Source organism: Camelus bactrianus, chromosome 8 (genome assembly GCF_048773025.1).
Source record: "Camelus bactrianus isolate YW-2024 breed Bactrian camel chromosome 8, ASM4877302v1, whole genome shotgun sequence".
In the NCBI taxonomy this organism is placed as follows: Eukaryota; Metazoa; Chordata; class Mammalia; order Artiodactyla; family Camelidae; genus Camelus; species Camelus bactrianus.
The window spans coordinates 46,919,730-46,936,717 of NC_133546.1; the positions used below are offsets into that span (position 1 = coordinate 46,919,730).

At 39.7% G+C, this 16,988-nt stretch overlaps 1 protein-coding gene across 2 annotated transcripts in view; it reads right to left on the reverse strand.

Moving 5' to 3' along the window:
* Window positions 1-16,630, reverse strand: part of CRYBG1 (crystallin beta-gamma domain containing 1) — a 180,542-nt gene extending 163,912 nt beyond the window's left edge. Inside the window, exon 1 of one of the 2 annotated variants that reach the window (XM_074368561.1) lies at window positions 16,276-16,630. In XM_074368561.1, the coding sequence (XP_074224662.1) occupies window positions 16,276-16,442 (167 nt within the window). In that variant the 5' untranslated portion in view covers window positions 16,443-16,630. The remainder of the gene's footprint in view (window positions 1-16,275) is intronic. The other variant, XM_045524479.2, reaches the window with a different exon arrangement.
* Window positions 16,631-16,988: the final 358 nt, after the last annotated feature.

The window sequence follows — 16,988 nt, forward strand, 5'->3', positions numbered from 1 at the left end:
CCTTTATTAGCTGGCTTCCCTTTCTGCTCACCTCCTCTCTCCCTACTATTTCCCGAATTCTATCTTTGCCTAAATCCTTGTCATAGAGTTTGCTTCTAGGAGAACCCACCAAAGACACCATCTCCCAGGAACCTTCCCTCAGTCAAACTAGCTTTCACTGGATATGGTTTTTAATACTCGAGATTGGCTGGTGTGTAAATGTTGGAGACAACATTTGTCTTTGTTTGTTAATGTCCTTCAACTTCCTCAATAGCAAGTTGGACTCTCTAGACAAAGAAAATATAGGATTTGGAAAGAGGTTGATAAAGATCACTTCATCCTTCCACTGGTTCGTTTCTCATATTTGAGGGAACTGAGCTCCGAAGAAGTGAAATGATTTGCCTAAGGTAACACAGTCAGCGAAAGGCTGAACCAGGAGCAGGATTTAGATATTTTGGCCACAAGCTCAGGGCTAAAGATGCTATGCCTCAAACCTGTAAAGAAAGCAGTATGCAATTTTATTAAGTCAAAAGATACTTCATGACTACATAGAAGCCAGACATAGAAATTTTCTACATATTTCCCCCCTAAATTTTCATCGTTATTAAGGCCTTCTAGGCTGCAAATAGGGAGTGTCTGCACATTCCTCAGTTTGAATTCTATGATCCTTTGCTGAATTAGTGAAATGACAATCAAATATAAAGACACAGGTGCATACATCTTAAGAGATTCCTCAGAACAGCATTTGTATGATCCCCCTTTCATGTTATGTGTCTAAGTTAAATGCATAACTCTTGATGTTTCCTTCTTTTCCCTTTTGTAGCTGTGCAAGATGTGCAAGGTTCCTACCTAGAAGGGGTGTAGAAACTCTAACCTTGCCAGCCTACCTCGTGACTTTGATGGCTCTCTATTTTTCACCAAGGGACACTCCCCCAGGAAAGAGTAGAAATAACTTACTTCTCATTAGAACCAATTCAGATTCTGCATGCATTAGATGTTGCTGCTTATTGTATTTACGCCTTGACCAAATTTCCTGGAAAATTATAAACTCAAATACATAATCCAGAGGAGTTAGACATGAACAAACCTTACGACAGAAGGCCAAATTCTCCCTTCCTGCTGTAAATGAGGATTATAAGCCCAGGAAAGACAAGTGATTGTCCTGAATTAACACAGCCAGTAAGCAGAGATCCAAGTCTTCAGATCTCTGCTTTGGTTCCTTCCCCAAATTGTCATTATTTATCTTCTTTTGGGAATTCATTTAGATGATAGGTACAAAAATACAAGGGTTGTGATAGAAACAGCCACATTGCCTTATCGCACTCTCCTCTCTGGGCTAAAAAGCATCAGATTCATTCAGGTGGCTGGTTCATCAGCCCCCTGATCCACCACCAAGCTTTGATGCTTGGGGAACTTGACTGCAGCTGCTCCGCGTTCCTGTCCACGTCCAAGCCCTGGCTTTGGGGCTCCAGAATTTCTTGAGAATTCAATCAGAGACCTTTTCAAATCACAAATTCCCAAAGGAAACTACTCTAGGGATATTTTAAATATTTAAATTTCCTAAATACATTTGTTCAATGATACTCCAATTTCCACTTAGGGGAAAAAAACTAAAGGTGTATGTTAGGACTTGAACATGAGTAGCTTTGATGGGAAGGGTGTCTGGCGGAATAACAACTTCCGAGATTTTGCTCCACTGAAGTTGTGCAAGTCAGAACAGTGTCTTTGGTTATCAAACTCCAAACACTGAAATGCCCTAGAGACAACTGTCTTTCAAAAGAGTATAAAACAGGTAAGAGTCAAACCTGAAGATTCAACAGTGAGCTATTTGTTACCAATAAAAATCCATTATTTTCTACATATAGAATTTTCTTAGAAATGTTATGTTAAAAATTTAATATTTATAATAGTGTAATTTTTAACTAGAATGTGAAGATCAATATCTTACTCTACTCATCAAATAAATATTTTTCAACTTCCTCTTCTACTTCAATATCACTTTATTCCACTAACTTGACCCATGTTAAATTGTAAAAAGGAAGAAAAAGGAAGCACATCACAATAAACCAATAAAGCTAAAAAACATGTTTTTCTCTGTCTACTTTGTTATGATATTTGTGGCACTTTAGTGAAAAGAGCATTAGCTGAAATTCTGGAGTCCTGGAATACAGTCCTGACTTTAATTAAACAACTTCATGCTTCAATTGCTTAATCTGCTAAATCGTGACAGTTAGACCTAACTACTTCTCAGAATTATCTGGGAAGCCCACATGAGCTTCCTCTGTGAGATATGTTACATCTGTAAGAGAAAAACACTCTGGTGGTAGTGGCGGAAGAGGAAACATGGGCGTGTCCATCCAGCGACAGCAATTCCCACAGGCATTTAGGTGGTGAAGATTGAGGGGAGGGGGGAAGAAAGCCAAGAAGGTTGGGGGGGTGGTGTTTGGAGCAGCAACAGGATCCACAGAGCCCCCCACTCTCACCTTGTCACTTTGTGCAGGGACATGGATGGGAGTGCCCTGGACCAGCTTCAGACCAGAATTCCAGAGATGGGAAGAAATGGACACGAAGGAGATTAGGATGGAGAAAAGAATGGGAAAAGTGAATACTGCCATGTACCCACTCACTTATGAAAAGACCACAGGAAAAGAGAAAAGAATTTACAAGCCTTCTGGAAAAGAAGTGGTTAGAGCCAAGGGATGAGTCAAGGGGCGATGGAGTTTATCTCAGGCCTCACAGTTCTCACCACACTTTCACACATTGTTTCCAAGGAGCCTCTCAACAGCGTGGTGGGGGGCCAGGCAGCTTGGCATCATCCCTATTGTACTGATGAACACTCTGAGCTCAGAGAGTTCAGATGATTTACCCAAAGTCTTAGTCATTGAGAAATATAAGATTAAACCCTAAGACCTCTCATTTCTCTACCACCTGGTTTTTTGTTTTGTTTTGTTTTTCTTTTCTACCACACTAGTCATTACTAAATGGTGAGAATTTTATATATTGAATTTTAAGTGAATTATCCTTATTTTATACCTGTGGTAGAGTATATTCATAGTAATTCACATTTCCAAGAGTGTGAAATATAATGTGAATATTCGATCAACAAAGACATTTTCTAAAAAACACAAAATTTATTTTTAAAAAGGGGCTAGACTTTTGCACAGCCTGGTGAATCCCTGGATAAGCCTCGATACTCCACGTCAGTCAGGGATGCGGTCAGTGATGACCCAGTAGCCTTCCATGACCTCATTATTTGCCTGAAAAGATTCGTAAAGTAACAACAGTCCCTAGTAAGTTTGCCGACCACTTTGACATTTGTTCTGGAAAATTACAGGCTGAAATTTCAAAATGAAGCAAAAGTAAATGAAGTTAACTCTTTGCTAATATGCTTTGCTTTTTGTTTAAAGACTAAGAATGTTACCACTCCGAGATGGAGAAATTCCAAAATTTCAAGTATCCACTCAGCTCACAAACTCCTGAGCGTGCTTTCTGTAAGGAAGAGGTCATGAGTAAGCATGCAGATGAAGAAGGAATATATAAATGGAGATAGAAAGTGGCATATATGAATATGCAAACTGCCAAGAATAGAAGGAAAAACATAAGGGGTGAGGCACAAAATCCCATGAAGAAAAGAGAAATGAAAGAATTGAACCAATAATACCCAAATGAAACAAAAGAACTGGAAACATTTGGCAGCTAAGGTACCTTCCTTATCTTTTTAAGTACAGCTGTCCAGCACAGTGCATGGAAGACTTTATTGCCCTCCTCTCCCTGTTCCAACTGTTCCAATAGCAATTTGCTTATATCTCTATGAGGGTAATTTGATTCAATGTAGTGCCATTTATCACTAACACCAGCTCAGTCCTGACCTAATTTAGCTCCCCTTCAGTTCTGAATAGTCTTTTACCTTTCTGCAGTACAAAGACTCTAACTTAAAATATAATTAAAAGGACATATCACTTAGATTTAGATGATGTCAGACAGGATTCCAGCAGGGAAGAGATGGCACACACACACAAGAGAGATGATTGAAAAGTGTTCAAAGAGCTATTTACAAGACGTGAAGGAAAATCAATAAGGAATGGTAGAGCAGCCCAGGGCTCCCAACAGCAGGAAATCATTACTACCTCTAGACAGATAGGCAAGGAGGAGTGAGCACTGGAACTGGCAAGATCCCAGCTGTAGAAGAGGTCCACCTAACAGAGGCTGTAGCCTTCAGCCCGGTAACAAGACCACACCACACTCCAGCATGGCCTCCTGCGCCTGCCCTCTCCTCTAAAGCCTCTCATTGGCTGAACCTAACCAGAAACCAGAGGGTAGGAAAGCGTGGTCCACACAGTCTATAAATAAGCTCTCAGGAGCACAGAGGAGGGTGGAGAGTGGATCTGGAAGGGCCAACAGATGATATGCAGAGACAGAGGTTTCACACAGTGATGTTCACTGCAGCCTTAACTATAATAATGAAAAATCAGAAAGAACCTAAATGTCCAGCAATAGGGAAATGAGTAAGAAAATGAGTTTATGTATTTTAATGACATGAGAAAATGCTTATGATATAATGCTAAGTGACAAATAAAACAGGATACAAAAGGCATCTAAATTGCTGCCTTCGTAATTTTATCTTTAGTGATAAATTATGTGAAAACCCTAAAACAAAATGTTTATATCTTGAAATAACATAAAACCTCCAGGTATATTATGGATTTTTTTCTCTCTCTCATCCCTCCCTCCTTTGCTGATGTTGTAAGCATATGCTTAATTTACCAAGTAAGTAATCTAGCACTGAGTATAGATATGAGTACGTGTGTGCATACATACATGCATGCATACATGCATACACACTGAGGACATTTAAGTACATATTCGTGTGTGCCTATATACACACACATACATTCTAGCACTAAGTACTTTACACATATATATCCATAGAATAGAGTATTTACACATATTATTCATAGAATTTCTATCCATTTTATAGATAGCTAGAACATTATCAGGTGTTCTTTGGAATTCCTTTAGCAGTATGTGTTGAGAACTCTCAAAAATGATAAATCCTCCACCCCCTGCGAGTCCAGTATCTGTATCTCTCAGCCTCTGTCTTGTACATGTTTGAACATTTACTCTTCTTTCTTATTATATTGGTAAATGTGTCAGCTTTTCATTATTTTAATAGTGAATATTGCAGAATCTTCAGAAGACAGAAGAATAAGTCTCAGTTGCCCAATAATAGAGCTTGAACTGGTTTGCTAGCCCATACCCCAGGGCCTCACACATAGCAGGTATCCATAGATGTTTGTTTAATAGATGAATTACACCTGTGCAGTTTCACTCTCACATTTACTTACCTTCCTGAGTGTGACAGACAGTACCCGAAGACCTTACATCAAGACTGCTTTTGATGGAGGTAACATTTGCTCAGTTACTTGAGTCACATGAAAGAAGCAAACCTGATGCTTCAATTACCATTATCCCTGGATAATTGTTCTTAAAATTAGAGAAAGTCTATAATAAGCAGAAATGAGGAGAGAGTGTGATTCAAGAGAAAGTAGCAAATTTCCAGTTTTACCCTGGAAATTAAGTGGTAATAATTACTATAGTAATTTATGCTTTAAAATAACTACAATAAATCCAAATACCAGAGCATATTTTTTAGCCTAGTATAATAGAAACGGAAATGTACTCTCTTTTATGACCTATGCTGAATTAGTTTTGTGCATATAATAATACTCATAGAAATTAATGAACACTCTGAAACGTAATTTTTAAAATCCCTGAAATACATAAAAGTCAAAATAAAATTCAATTTTCAGAGAAATGGGCACTAAACACAACTTACTAGCTCCCATAAAGACAAAGATTATTTAAAGGGTTTTCATAATCTTTTTACATTAGAGTCTCTAGATATGCATCTTTCAAGCCGACAGTATTTCCTATAAATATGGAGTTTCGGTCACCAGCATTTTCTTTCCTCTCTTAGGGCTGTGATCAGCCTTTGGGCAGAGTGAAAAACCCTCAACATTTTCCACCTTAGATTCCTTTGCATACTCTGTGAATCATCCCAGTAACAGGGAGTAAGACTTGGTGGCTTTATGAGTAGATTGGAAATCAGGTGCAACAAGTTTAGTTAACATTTCAGGGACTGAGTCACTGATTCTCAGCAGAGTTACCTCAAGTCAGAAGTCCCCAGGAAAACAAGGGTGCCTCACAGACTTCCCAGCACACACAAATTCTTCATTCTTGGATATTCCCTTTCTCTAGATGGGACAAGGTACAGTGCCGATAATTAAAAAGGAGAAACGCTTCTTTCCTGGTCCCTGGGAGGAAATGGATAACTACATTTCTATTGGATGCTTCTGTTCTTTAGTTAACTATCTCCCCCCAACACACACCCTCTACCAACCGTTAGTGCAATCAGCTTTAGATTTCTTATGGTATGGTGAAAATATTATGAGCTTTGGAGTCTGAAGACCTGGGTTCAAATACTGCTCTGCCATTTACCAGCTAAATCAGCTTGAGATGCTACTTTCCCTCTTTCAGGTTCTGTGTTCTCAATTGTAAAAATGGTAAAATCACCTACTTAGCAGCACTATTATGAAGAAATAAACTAAATATAAAAGCAGCTGTCACATAATAGGTAATTAGTAATTGTTCGTGCCCTTTGTCCCGTGTATTCTTGAGAAAAGTTTCTAATGTTTACTTAACTTACAGGAGAGGCAGGGAATTATCGGGCTAAAGAGAATGTTCCTTCTCCATTCCCCCCCATCCCCGCCCATTTTTCTCAGAAAACATGCCCAAACCCAACCGACTGTATTTTGCTCTTTGTTGATCAGTTGTTGAGTGGCATGAAGATAAGAATTGGTGCTCCTCTTTGTTTAACAGCTGCTGGCTTTGTAAACTCGTGGAATTGTAACCGGGGTATGATTGCATACCCAGAAAAGCAACCAGGAACCCTTCAGTGAGCAAGGAAGTCTGTGCATATATTCCTGGGGAACTTCTCTGCAGGAAGCTATATGATGAAGGAAACACAGCCTCAATAGTTATTGTCTACATCTAGGGCTGGTTATGTCCTTATGGGCATGGAAAAGAGCTCTAAATAAAAGTGAAATAACAAGGAAGGGTACAATTAAGGACCAACAATGAACTAGTTCCTAGGACTTCTAGGTCAAAGCAGTTGAAACTTCTTACAGGGTGAGATTACGACAATCACAAAATACAAATTGGTAAATGCCAGACATTCAGTCATACTTTGCTTTAATCTTGAAAAACAAAAATCCAAATTCTAGTGTTAGACTAGCTTTTTTAAACATGTTTGCTAACACATACCAGAATACAAATGTTCTTGTTTCCATCCAAAGTAGGTTCTAATGAAAGATTCCTGATTAATAATTGAATCTATTCCAGACAAAACTGTTTGGGGGAAGCAATACTAAAAGAGAATAGTTTTGTAATCCCATCTTGAAGCAACTACATTTTCTTGTTTTGGAAATAATAACAACCACTTAGTTCATGTGAGTGAAATGGTGGAGAGGCAAGCCAACCTTTGCGAGGCAGTAAGAGCCAAGAATGCCTGGCAAGACCTAGGGAAGCCTCCCCTGCACAGGCTTGAAAAGGGACAGTTCTTAGGTTTGCACATGGCCCTCGTGAGGAAGGAGACACGGTATTTCAATGTAATTGTCAATAGTTTGGTTCAACTGTTTTATCTTTTTCAAATCGCTTATGCAAAAGACAATCAAGCTGTGCTTTCCTTGGATATTTATGAAGTCCATCAGTATTATCAGAAAATTTAAGCGACAATCATAAATAAAATATATTATGTGTCATAGCACCATCATTATGTCAAGTCCCATTAAGGAACTTCTTAAGTGGGTACAATATGGATAGACTCTATAATTTTAAATGACACTTTCTTGTTATAAAATATGGCTTGTGCAAATTTTAAACTTTTTTTTAACATGAATTAGGTTATTTTTAATGTGTGTGTGTGTGCTTTGTTTGTTTGGGTTTTGGGGTTTGTTTGTTTTTTTAGGTAGTAGGTGAAATACTAATTATAACAGAAACTCTGAAAATATTCAATAGGTCAGTAACCAGACTACAATGCTGAATAACTAAGAACTCAATCTGGGGATCAGACAGTCTCATGGTTGTCGGTTTATGAATCTAGGGGAATATTTCCAGGGGAACAGTCATCAGGAAGTTAGATGAGTCAGTCTGGCTCCTGTCAAAGGTAGGTGGAGGTCAGGAATGGAGAGGTACAGTCTATGACCCAAGAGAAACCCAAAATAACAGCCGACCAGAAATCAGAAAACCTGATTTTAGTCCCACTTCCTCCACGTGCATTGCATTCTTTTTTTTATTTTTAACATTTTTTATTGATTTATAATCATTTTACTATGTTGTGTCAAATTCCAGTGTAGAGCGCAATTTTTCAGTTATACATGAACATATATATATATTCATTGTCACATTTTTTTCTGTTTGAACTTCGGTTTCCTCATCTATAAAATGAGGGGCTGTGCTTACTATACAAACACCATTATGAGCCTCACGTGGGATAAAATATCAGCCATGGTTTATAATCCTTGAAGTGTAAGGTCAACATAAGGCGAAATGCATTCATTAGTAGGGAACCCTCAATGATAAATCAGGAAGCAAAACCAAAGAATTCAAGCAGCAGGACTTCTAGAGACCTAAAGTTAGAATCACTCCCAACAAATCTACTTGAGAAATGCTGACACCCCATTTAGCCTGAGCAGCAGCTGTAAATTTTGAGGGCCACCTAGCTAGCCACTGGTCTCAGACCTTGCACGCTACTGCCTAGGCCAAGACTGTAGGGGAGGGAGGAGGGTGTACCGACTAGGCCCACCTCGAGGTTATACTGATCCCTGACAAAACTTGAGCAGAAGCCCCAGACTCAGGATCCAACAGGATGCTTTTGTATATAACTCATACTTTAGAATTTCTGCTTTAAAATTGTTTTTTCTTCCAAGATTTGAAAGCACTTACATTTCTAGGAATTTACATATTTTTTCTCTTCACTACTTTATACAGAAACTATTTAGTACCAAAAATTAATTTGTTTTCCTATATGTATTAAAATTTCTGCTTGTGAAATCTAGAGCCTAAATATACTCACGGTGGGAATCCAAAGAAGACAGTATTAACCCCAATGATTTCAATCTGCAGTGATTAACTGTAGGACTCAAGACCAACAGGTAGGGAAGCCCTGCCCCAACCCTTATGAGCTCTGTGACATTGGTCAAATTACCATGCCCCTCTGTGCCTCATTTTTCCTCAAAATAGGAATAATAATAATAGTACCTACCTCTCAGGAATGTTATGAATTAACTGTAGTTAATTAAATAGAGTTAATAGTTGTAAAGAGCTTAGAACAGTGTCTGTCTGATACATACAGTGTATGTTGAATAAACTGCATCTTTCAATCAAATCTTGATGGAAAACAATGTTTTCACATAGTCTAGAGTTGTTATTATAAATCAAATGCTTCTTCTATTTTTTGTCTTATTCATAGTATGCACTATTTTGCCTCTTGACCCCAATGACAAGGTAAAGAACTATACAACTAGAGAATCCAGAACTGTCAGGAACCGGTTCTTAACTAATTTGAAAAAAATTAAGATGTGTGTTATGCATGGTATCTTTATGTAACTGCTGGCCAGATCTCTTATCTGAGTTATTTCCTTTGGGATGCCATAACCCTAACTTCTAATAAAGGAGACTCAGTTAGGGTGGCTGGCTTGAAATGGCACACAGCAATAATAAGTACAGCCAGCAGCCAGCTTTCTTCACCACAATATTTTGCCAAGCTTAACAGCAACTTCCTTTGACTCATTTAACTGCCATATGTGGGTAGGTAAAAAACAAAAGGCACTTGTTAATTCTGGGTTTCATTTTTCTGTGTTATCTACAGATTCAACCTGTCCTTGTCTTATATATAACTTGATGAGGGGAGCTGGCGACACCATGAATGGACTTTGGATTCTCCGCCTCACTTGTATGTCTTGGAATCTCCTAGTACTTTGTCAAAATGATGCTCTGTTATGAAGGGTCTCTGTCATTGCTTCACCTCCATTGAACAGGCCAATCCAGGAGATGCACAGTGCTGTAAAGACAGCACCAAGCAAGTGCTCCTTCTCTAGAATGAAGGCTGCTTGTAACTCTGAATCCAGTGTTTTGATGGGTTTTGTTTGGGTTAGTCCAATGTAGCTGTGTTTTAAAGGAGCAATAAGTGAGCTAATGAGATTCATAGACAATTGATTGGCCTTTCCTGCCAAACTCCCCACAAGTATCTGATAGTCATACATACTTAATCTTGAAAACTCACTTTGGGACAAGATATTGAATTTGCATTTCAATCCTCTCTTGGGTAAAAGTCCAGAATTCCTTTTTCTAAAATGATTTTATGAAAAGACACCTGTTGGATATGCCAAGCAATTTGGTATGAAAATAAAGGTAGATCGTTTTTAAGGAAGAACACCTTGTTTTGAGAACATAGGCAATGCTGGACTTTTCTTGAAAGAGACTCCAGAATCATTTTGACAGAAATTGAGTACACACCAAGTTAGCTGTGTACCTCAAATAACAATCCTCGTTGGATCTGCAAGCCTATCTAAAAAAATGTCAAGAGCCACTCATTTTCAGCCTATCATTTTATACTGTCAACATCATGTTTACCTATAATTTCACACAAGGTTTTCAGATCAGTATGTCACATTCCAAGTCCAATCTTTAATCCTAGATGCCAAAATAGGGTAAGGGAGCTGAAATATCTCAGGCTCTAGATATTTTAAATAGAAAGTTATTCATGCATAATCCTGAATACATGATTCTCTTTATTCGTTGTAAATGCCTCTGAGAAAATAAAAGTTTCCATGATTTTTTCTTTTGGTCCAGTCCTGGATATAGTTTAAGATGATCATAACTTTAAGAGGTTTTAGAGCTTTTGATGATCTCTATGTGAGAGAATAAAAATTCTCATTAATTATTCAGTATGAGCAAAACTTCTTCATGAGAGAAAACATTTTCTGCTTCCTCGAGATAATCCTTTTTCTGACCTCAATGCATTTGATTAAATCTTCTATTTCTGCGCTTAATGCGTCATATGCGACTTTATCCATCCGTATGCCCCATCCTCTGCTAGACTGCGAGTTTCTCAGGAGCAGAGACTACCTCTAATTCCATTGTTCTACTTCCCAGTGCCTGATACAGAATAAGTGCTCAGTAAGTGGTTGTTGAACATAAGAAACTTCTCTTTAAATTTTGATGGATGATCACTTCAATACATAGAAAGGAATTTAAGCCATAGAACTATCTATCATTAATGCTAGACAAATAATTCTATAGGTCAGATTGCATTGCTTTTCATGAACAGGATCTCTAAATCTTCTATACAATAGGTAAAACATGAAATGGAGATTAAACAATTTGATAACATTTTCCAAGGTAAACAGAAATGCACACAGTTCAAGATTAAAATAATCTCACTAGACACAATTTTTAAAATAAATAAATCATTTTTTTCTACACAGACATTCCTGAAACACAAATGACCTGACACAACTTTTAGTGAACTAAAAGCTTAAGACAGGTGTTTTTAAGGTTAATAGTAAGATTGGCATTTTGAATGAATATTAGGAGTTAGAAAATAAATTTCAACATCGAATATCTTTGCTACATTGCTTTCATCATGAATAGTAAAGCAGTGATTTGCTGTCTTATCCTTGTAAATAAAATTTATAATTGAAAGCTAAAGAAGAACAAAGAAATGAACCGAAGCCCAAAGGTTCCAAAGGTCTCCAAAAGTGTTTATGTCACTTGGATATGGACTAAGAATATTATGACTAAAAGTGTAAAGATAGAGGGTGGATAAAGTCATGCAATGATAAGTGGCAAAGAAAGACCCTATACTACGTTTAGACTCCAAAGTCACTTCGGGAGAGGTGCCTCAAACTCCAAGTATAAAGTTTAGCTTCCTTAGTCAGAGGTATTAAGACTTTTAAGTCACTGAATGCACAAAGGCTGTCCTTTTACAGCTATAAAGTACTTCCAGATACTCGAAGGTACTACAAGTCTTGACAAATCTAGTTACAGCTTCTTCTGGGCTTCAGAAGTTGTTTGAGTCCATTTACAAGGTAGAAATGGATTTATAAATGCTGCCACCACTACTGTGAAGACAATGACAATGATCACTGCCACAAGCAATCCTGCTCCCACCTGCTTCGCGCTGGGCCTGGGCCTGGGCCAGGTGCTTTATGTGTATAGTATCTGACCCTCAGAGGTCCCACAGGGAAGTGCCGTTGTCTCCACTTCATAGGTGAGGAGGCTGACGCTTAAGTACTGAGGCTTAGAAAACTTACCCAAATGGCAGAGACAGATTTGAAATTGAGTCCATCCAACACCACAGTCTGTATCTTTTTCACTCTCAGAGCTGCCATTTATTGAACCTCTGTTATCTTCCAGGCACCGTGCTAGACATTTTAAATGTATACTTAGAAGTGCCCAAAATAATGCTAAGAGGGAGGACACAGATCACGAAAGTGAAGTTAGAGCAGTAAAGAAACCTCCCCCGGAGCTTGCTGCTAGTAAGTGACTGGGCTAAAATGTAAATTCCTGCTTTATCAGTGGTGAAACAACCTAAAATTTCAAACTCTTGCCTTTGGCATAAGCTAAATAAAGGAAATAACTCAGTATGTGCTAACCAGTTTAGATGCAATATTACATAAAACAAAACTAGACTTAGCTAGCTATGTCCTTTATGTTAGAAAATAATTTATTCAGAGTTTTAACACTAAACCAGCCACAAAAGACTGAAAGCTAGAATCAATTAAGTCAGGAAGACTAACACTCTACTGTTCTAGGATGCTATCAAATAATGTTTTAAATTATTGTTCTTTTTCTAACGGAATAAGGTAACAGTTTATCTTCACAACATTCTAGTGATACAAACAGAGAGTAAGTTGTTTTCCCTTTTTAGAAGGAAAAGGTCCACACAAGGACAGAAAAACTAAGGGACTGCTGACAATCCTAAAACTTGAGCCTCGGTATCCTGAAATGAGAATGCTCTGCTCTCTGACACTGGCTGCATTTTTCTCCAAATGAAATCACGTCTGTTGATTTTCAGTTGATTTTGGGGCCCACTAGCCGCTTGCGTTGGGCTTTCCTTCAGAGAGCATTAATGCTTGCCTCTAGGTTTGGAGTTCAGTTCAAGGGTGATCATTTTTAATTCACTGCATTGACCTTTAGCTAAGAGCCCATTTCTAATCAAAACAACACTAGGTGACTTGATTAGGGGAAATAAAAAGGAAGTACTATTTCCATCATATAGCAAAAATAAACACATAAAATCACTATTCAGAAGGAGGTACAGGCAAGACACTAGGAAGAAAAAGGGGAAACAGCTCCCACTTACTGAGCACTCACAATGTGCCGGTCCCCGCTCTGAACCTGTGACGTGCAGTAATGTGTTTATTTTTATAACAATTCTTCTTATGCCCCTTTTATAGATGAGAAAACTGAAGCACAGAAAGGTTAATGACTTGCCCAGGGTGACACAGCTAATTGTCATAGTAAGCAGAATAGGGATTTAAACCTAGATAGAGAATCCACATTTGATAAATTATTTACAAAATGAAGTTTAATTCAAAACCTAATAAAGGGCAGTGGCCACTAATGGCTGCTAAGAAAAGCCTGGCCACAGCTCACCACGCCCTCTCCACACACACCACCACGGTCTCTCTGTTGGCGAGAGAATAACAGACTAGACAGGAGACGAGGCTGACCCAGGAGGGCAACGGCTCTATTTCTACAGAAAATAACATATTAACATGTTTACCAAAACCAAGCTGAAAAAAAGTTTAAGGGTACATTTTAAGAAGAGAGTCAGCCATGTTCAAATTATTTTATGTAAAGAAAGAAAGCAATGGTCACTGATTTTTGGAACACTGATGCTAAAAGTCACAAATGTTTTCAAGATACAGAAATCTGACAGCAACAAACTCTAAACCATCATCAGAACGGTGAGCTCCTTTAGGAAGAGAAGCATCCCCCTCATCCAACCCTATTCTTTGCCATTGCTCCCATGGTGGAGATGGTGGTTACTGAGTTTCTACTTTGTGTTCAGAAGTATGATTAAAGAGTTTACATTTAATAACGTAAACCATCATTTGATACTCATGACAGCTCTGTACAGTTAGTATTATTATTTTCTCCATTTTCCAAAGAAAGAAACTGAAACTCAGATAGGTGAAGTAACTTGCCCAAAGTCACACAGCCAGGACATAAGTTCATTTCTGTTTGCTCTAAAAGCTGATAATATTAATCATGTATGCCCAGCAAATAAGAGGGGCCACTCGACTGTCCCATCCTTCTATAGAGACAAAGGCCACAGTGAGTGCTGCACATTCCAGCTGAGTTCCACCACCTCCAAATCCTGGACAGTAATGACAAACGTGGACAGATGGCTCAAGAGAGTGACAGTGGCCAAAGATGGGCCAGAAAGCTTCGGAGTGCTGCAGCCGCTCTCTTTGTTAGAAACGGGTACACTCTCTCAGAAGGAAACAAAATAGTTATAAAGATGATCTAACTAGAAAAACATCCCAAAGACAGACAAGTAAGTTTAGTTTTCAGAACATGTGTTAGTACAAAGTTTATCATAGTTTTGAAGGAAAAGAGTGAAGTGCTTCAAGACTGAACTAAAATACAATAAGCTCAAGAAGAGAAGCAAAAACTCCTATTTTAAGTTTTAGTCTAAAATGTATTTGCATGTGAATAAATTGTCTACAGTGGCATGTTATTACATTTTGATAGACAGGAAGTGATGGAACTAGGTCAGATCAGAACAACTGTTATGGAAGTGTTTAAAATATTTACTGAGGTAATAGGCAAAATACTTCAATATTGGATACATTATCAAGTAACATTTTGTTAGAAGTTTCAGTTCATAGTTAAGCACAGTAAGTCTTTCAATAGATATAAAATATATTCTATTACAACCAATTACTACCCTGAATGATAAATATGGTAAAAAATAAAGTGCTGTCTATCTTAGCACTTTCTCCCTACCTTCTCACACACACTCAGACTGTCCTGAACCACTTCAGGACAGTACTTCTCAGAAAGTTATCATGCTTTTCCAAGTGTTAGTGATGTTCATAGTGCAACCTCTGCTTGGAACACGTTGCTCCTCTCCTTTTCTGTCTTACTAAGCCACTCCAGTCATCCTCCTCCGGGAAGCTTCCCAGGATCTCCTCCTCTATGCTAACATCTATCATAGCACTTATCCCACTGTTTATTTTCTGGTCTCCTCAAAAGACTAAGAATTCTTTGATGACAGAGACCACTTTCATTATTTTTAACATCCCAGCATTTAGTTAATAAAATTTTTGCTAAATCAATGGAAATATATTGCAAAATTAAGACTTTCTAGAAACAAAAGGGAAAATATGTCTAAAATGCAAATGTTGCACAATATTACTCTGGACCTCATTGTTCATGAGGGTGTGTTTTAAAAACACATACAGGAGGATTTATTGCCAACTATCCTTCATTAAAAATATTTTACATTCTTGAACTGCATACATATACTGTCACTTAAATGGATTATTGTTCAAAGAATGCATCAATTCAGATAGTAGAATTGGATAATTATGCGTACAGGATAAAATCATCACAAAATCATGATAAAAAATTTAAAAGCACAACGGCAGTTACACTTTGAATAACTAGGTGCTGCCTGGTTCTGCCACTGATTCTAATGGGGACAAACCATTTACACTTTGGTCTCAAGTTCTCCAACCATAAGATGGGGGTAATCATCCCTGACACTTCCTCCTCCATTGGGATCTTGCGAAGGCAGCGGAGATACAATATCTGCAAAAGTGTGGATCTTCACAATTAAGGCATCGCTATCAAAAGTATTATATAATCCCAAGGTGGAGTTCCTATCATCATTCATTATGGTAATAACCCCTCAGGTTGATAGTTATCAGGTTGATAGTACAGAGACTCTGGCGGAAAGTCTTTGCCAGTTAAAATAAAGGCCCCAAGGGTGGGCACCAGTTCTCACGGCTGCTTGGTCTGAGCCGGAAGCCGCCAGAAACCCGCAGAGGCCAGCACTGACCCCCTCTGGACCCCGTTGCGCTCCTGCCCCGTGAGACCTAACGTGGGCCTTTCCCCGCCTCCGAGTGCGGTCGAGCGAGGCTGACGGTGGAGAGGACTCAAGGGTCAGCGCAGCAGGAGTAGAGAGGAGGGAGGAAGTGAGACCGAGGGGCTCGGGCTTACCTGGCCTCGCTGAGGGGCGCCGGGTGCGGAATGAACACCCCGCAATCGGAACTCGGAGGTTGCTGCTTCTTCTTGGAGCGCCAGATATGGAAAGGGGTGTGCTTCCTGGGGGTCCTGGAAGGGCTGGACTCCCCTTGGCCGCCCTGAGGTGGCGGCGACAGTGGCATCTTCTTGTCTGCCTCCTCCTCCCGCTGCTCGGACGCTGCCCTCTCGGCCTCCGGCCCTTGTGGAAGAACTCACCCGGGCGCCAGCTCGCCCGCCTTTTCCAACGCGCCTTCCGACCCCGCCCCCTCGTCGCCGGAGCAGGGGACGGCAGATGGTTAGAGCACGAGGACAGAGCTGCACAGCAGCCAGAGCCCTCTGGGGGGAGGCGATAGCCTGGCAGCAGCATAGCGCCCCCCGGCGGCGCGGGCGTCACAGGGCGCGAGCCCAGGTGAGGCGCGCGCGCCCGGAGCCTCAGGTAAGGACACGCCCCCGGTCCCAGGCCTGGGGGCGAGCGGCGGCCGCGGGGCAGCGACACCTACTGGATTCTCTGGGAACTGCGTCTCCTGACACTGCATCCCCTGCTCTGCAGAGGGAGCCCAGAGCTGGGTCAGGTTTGAACATCGCCTCCGGTGCATGTGCCATCGGTCGCCCGAGGAGTTGGTCACCCTCTGCCTGTGCCAGGCTGGCACGAAGAGTGGCTTAGACACGAACCCCGCCTGAAGAAGGAT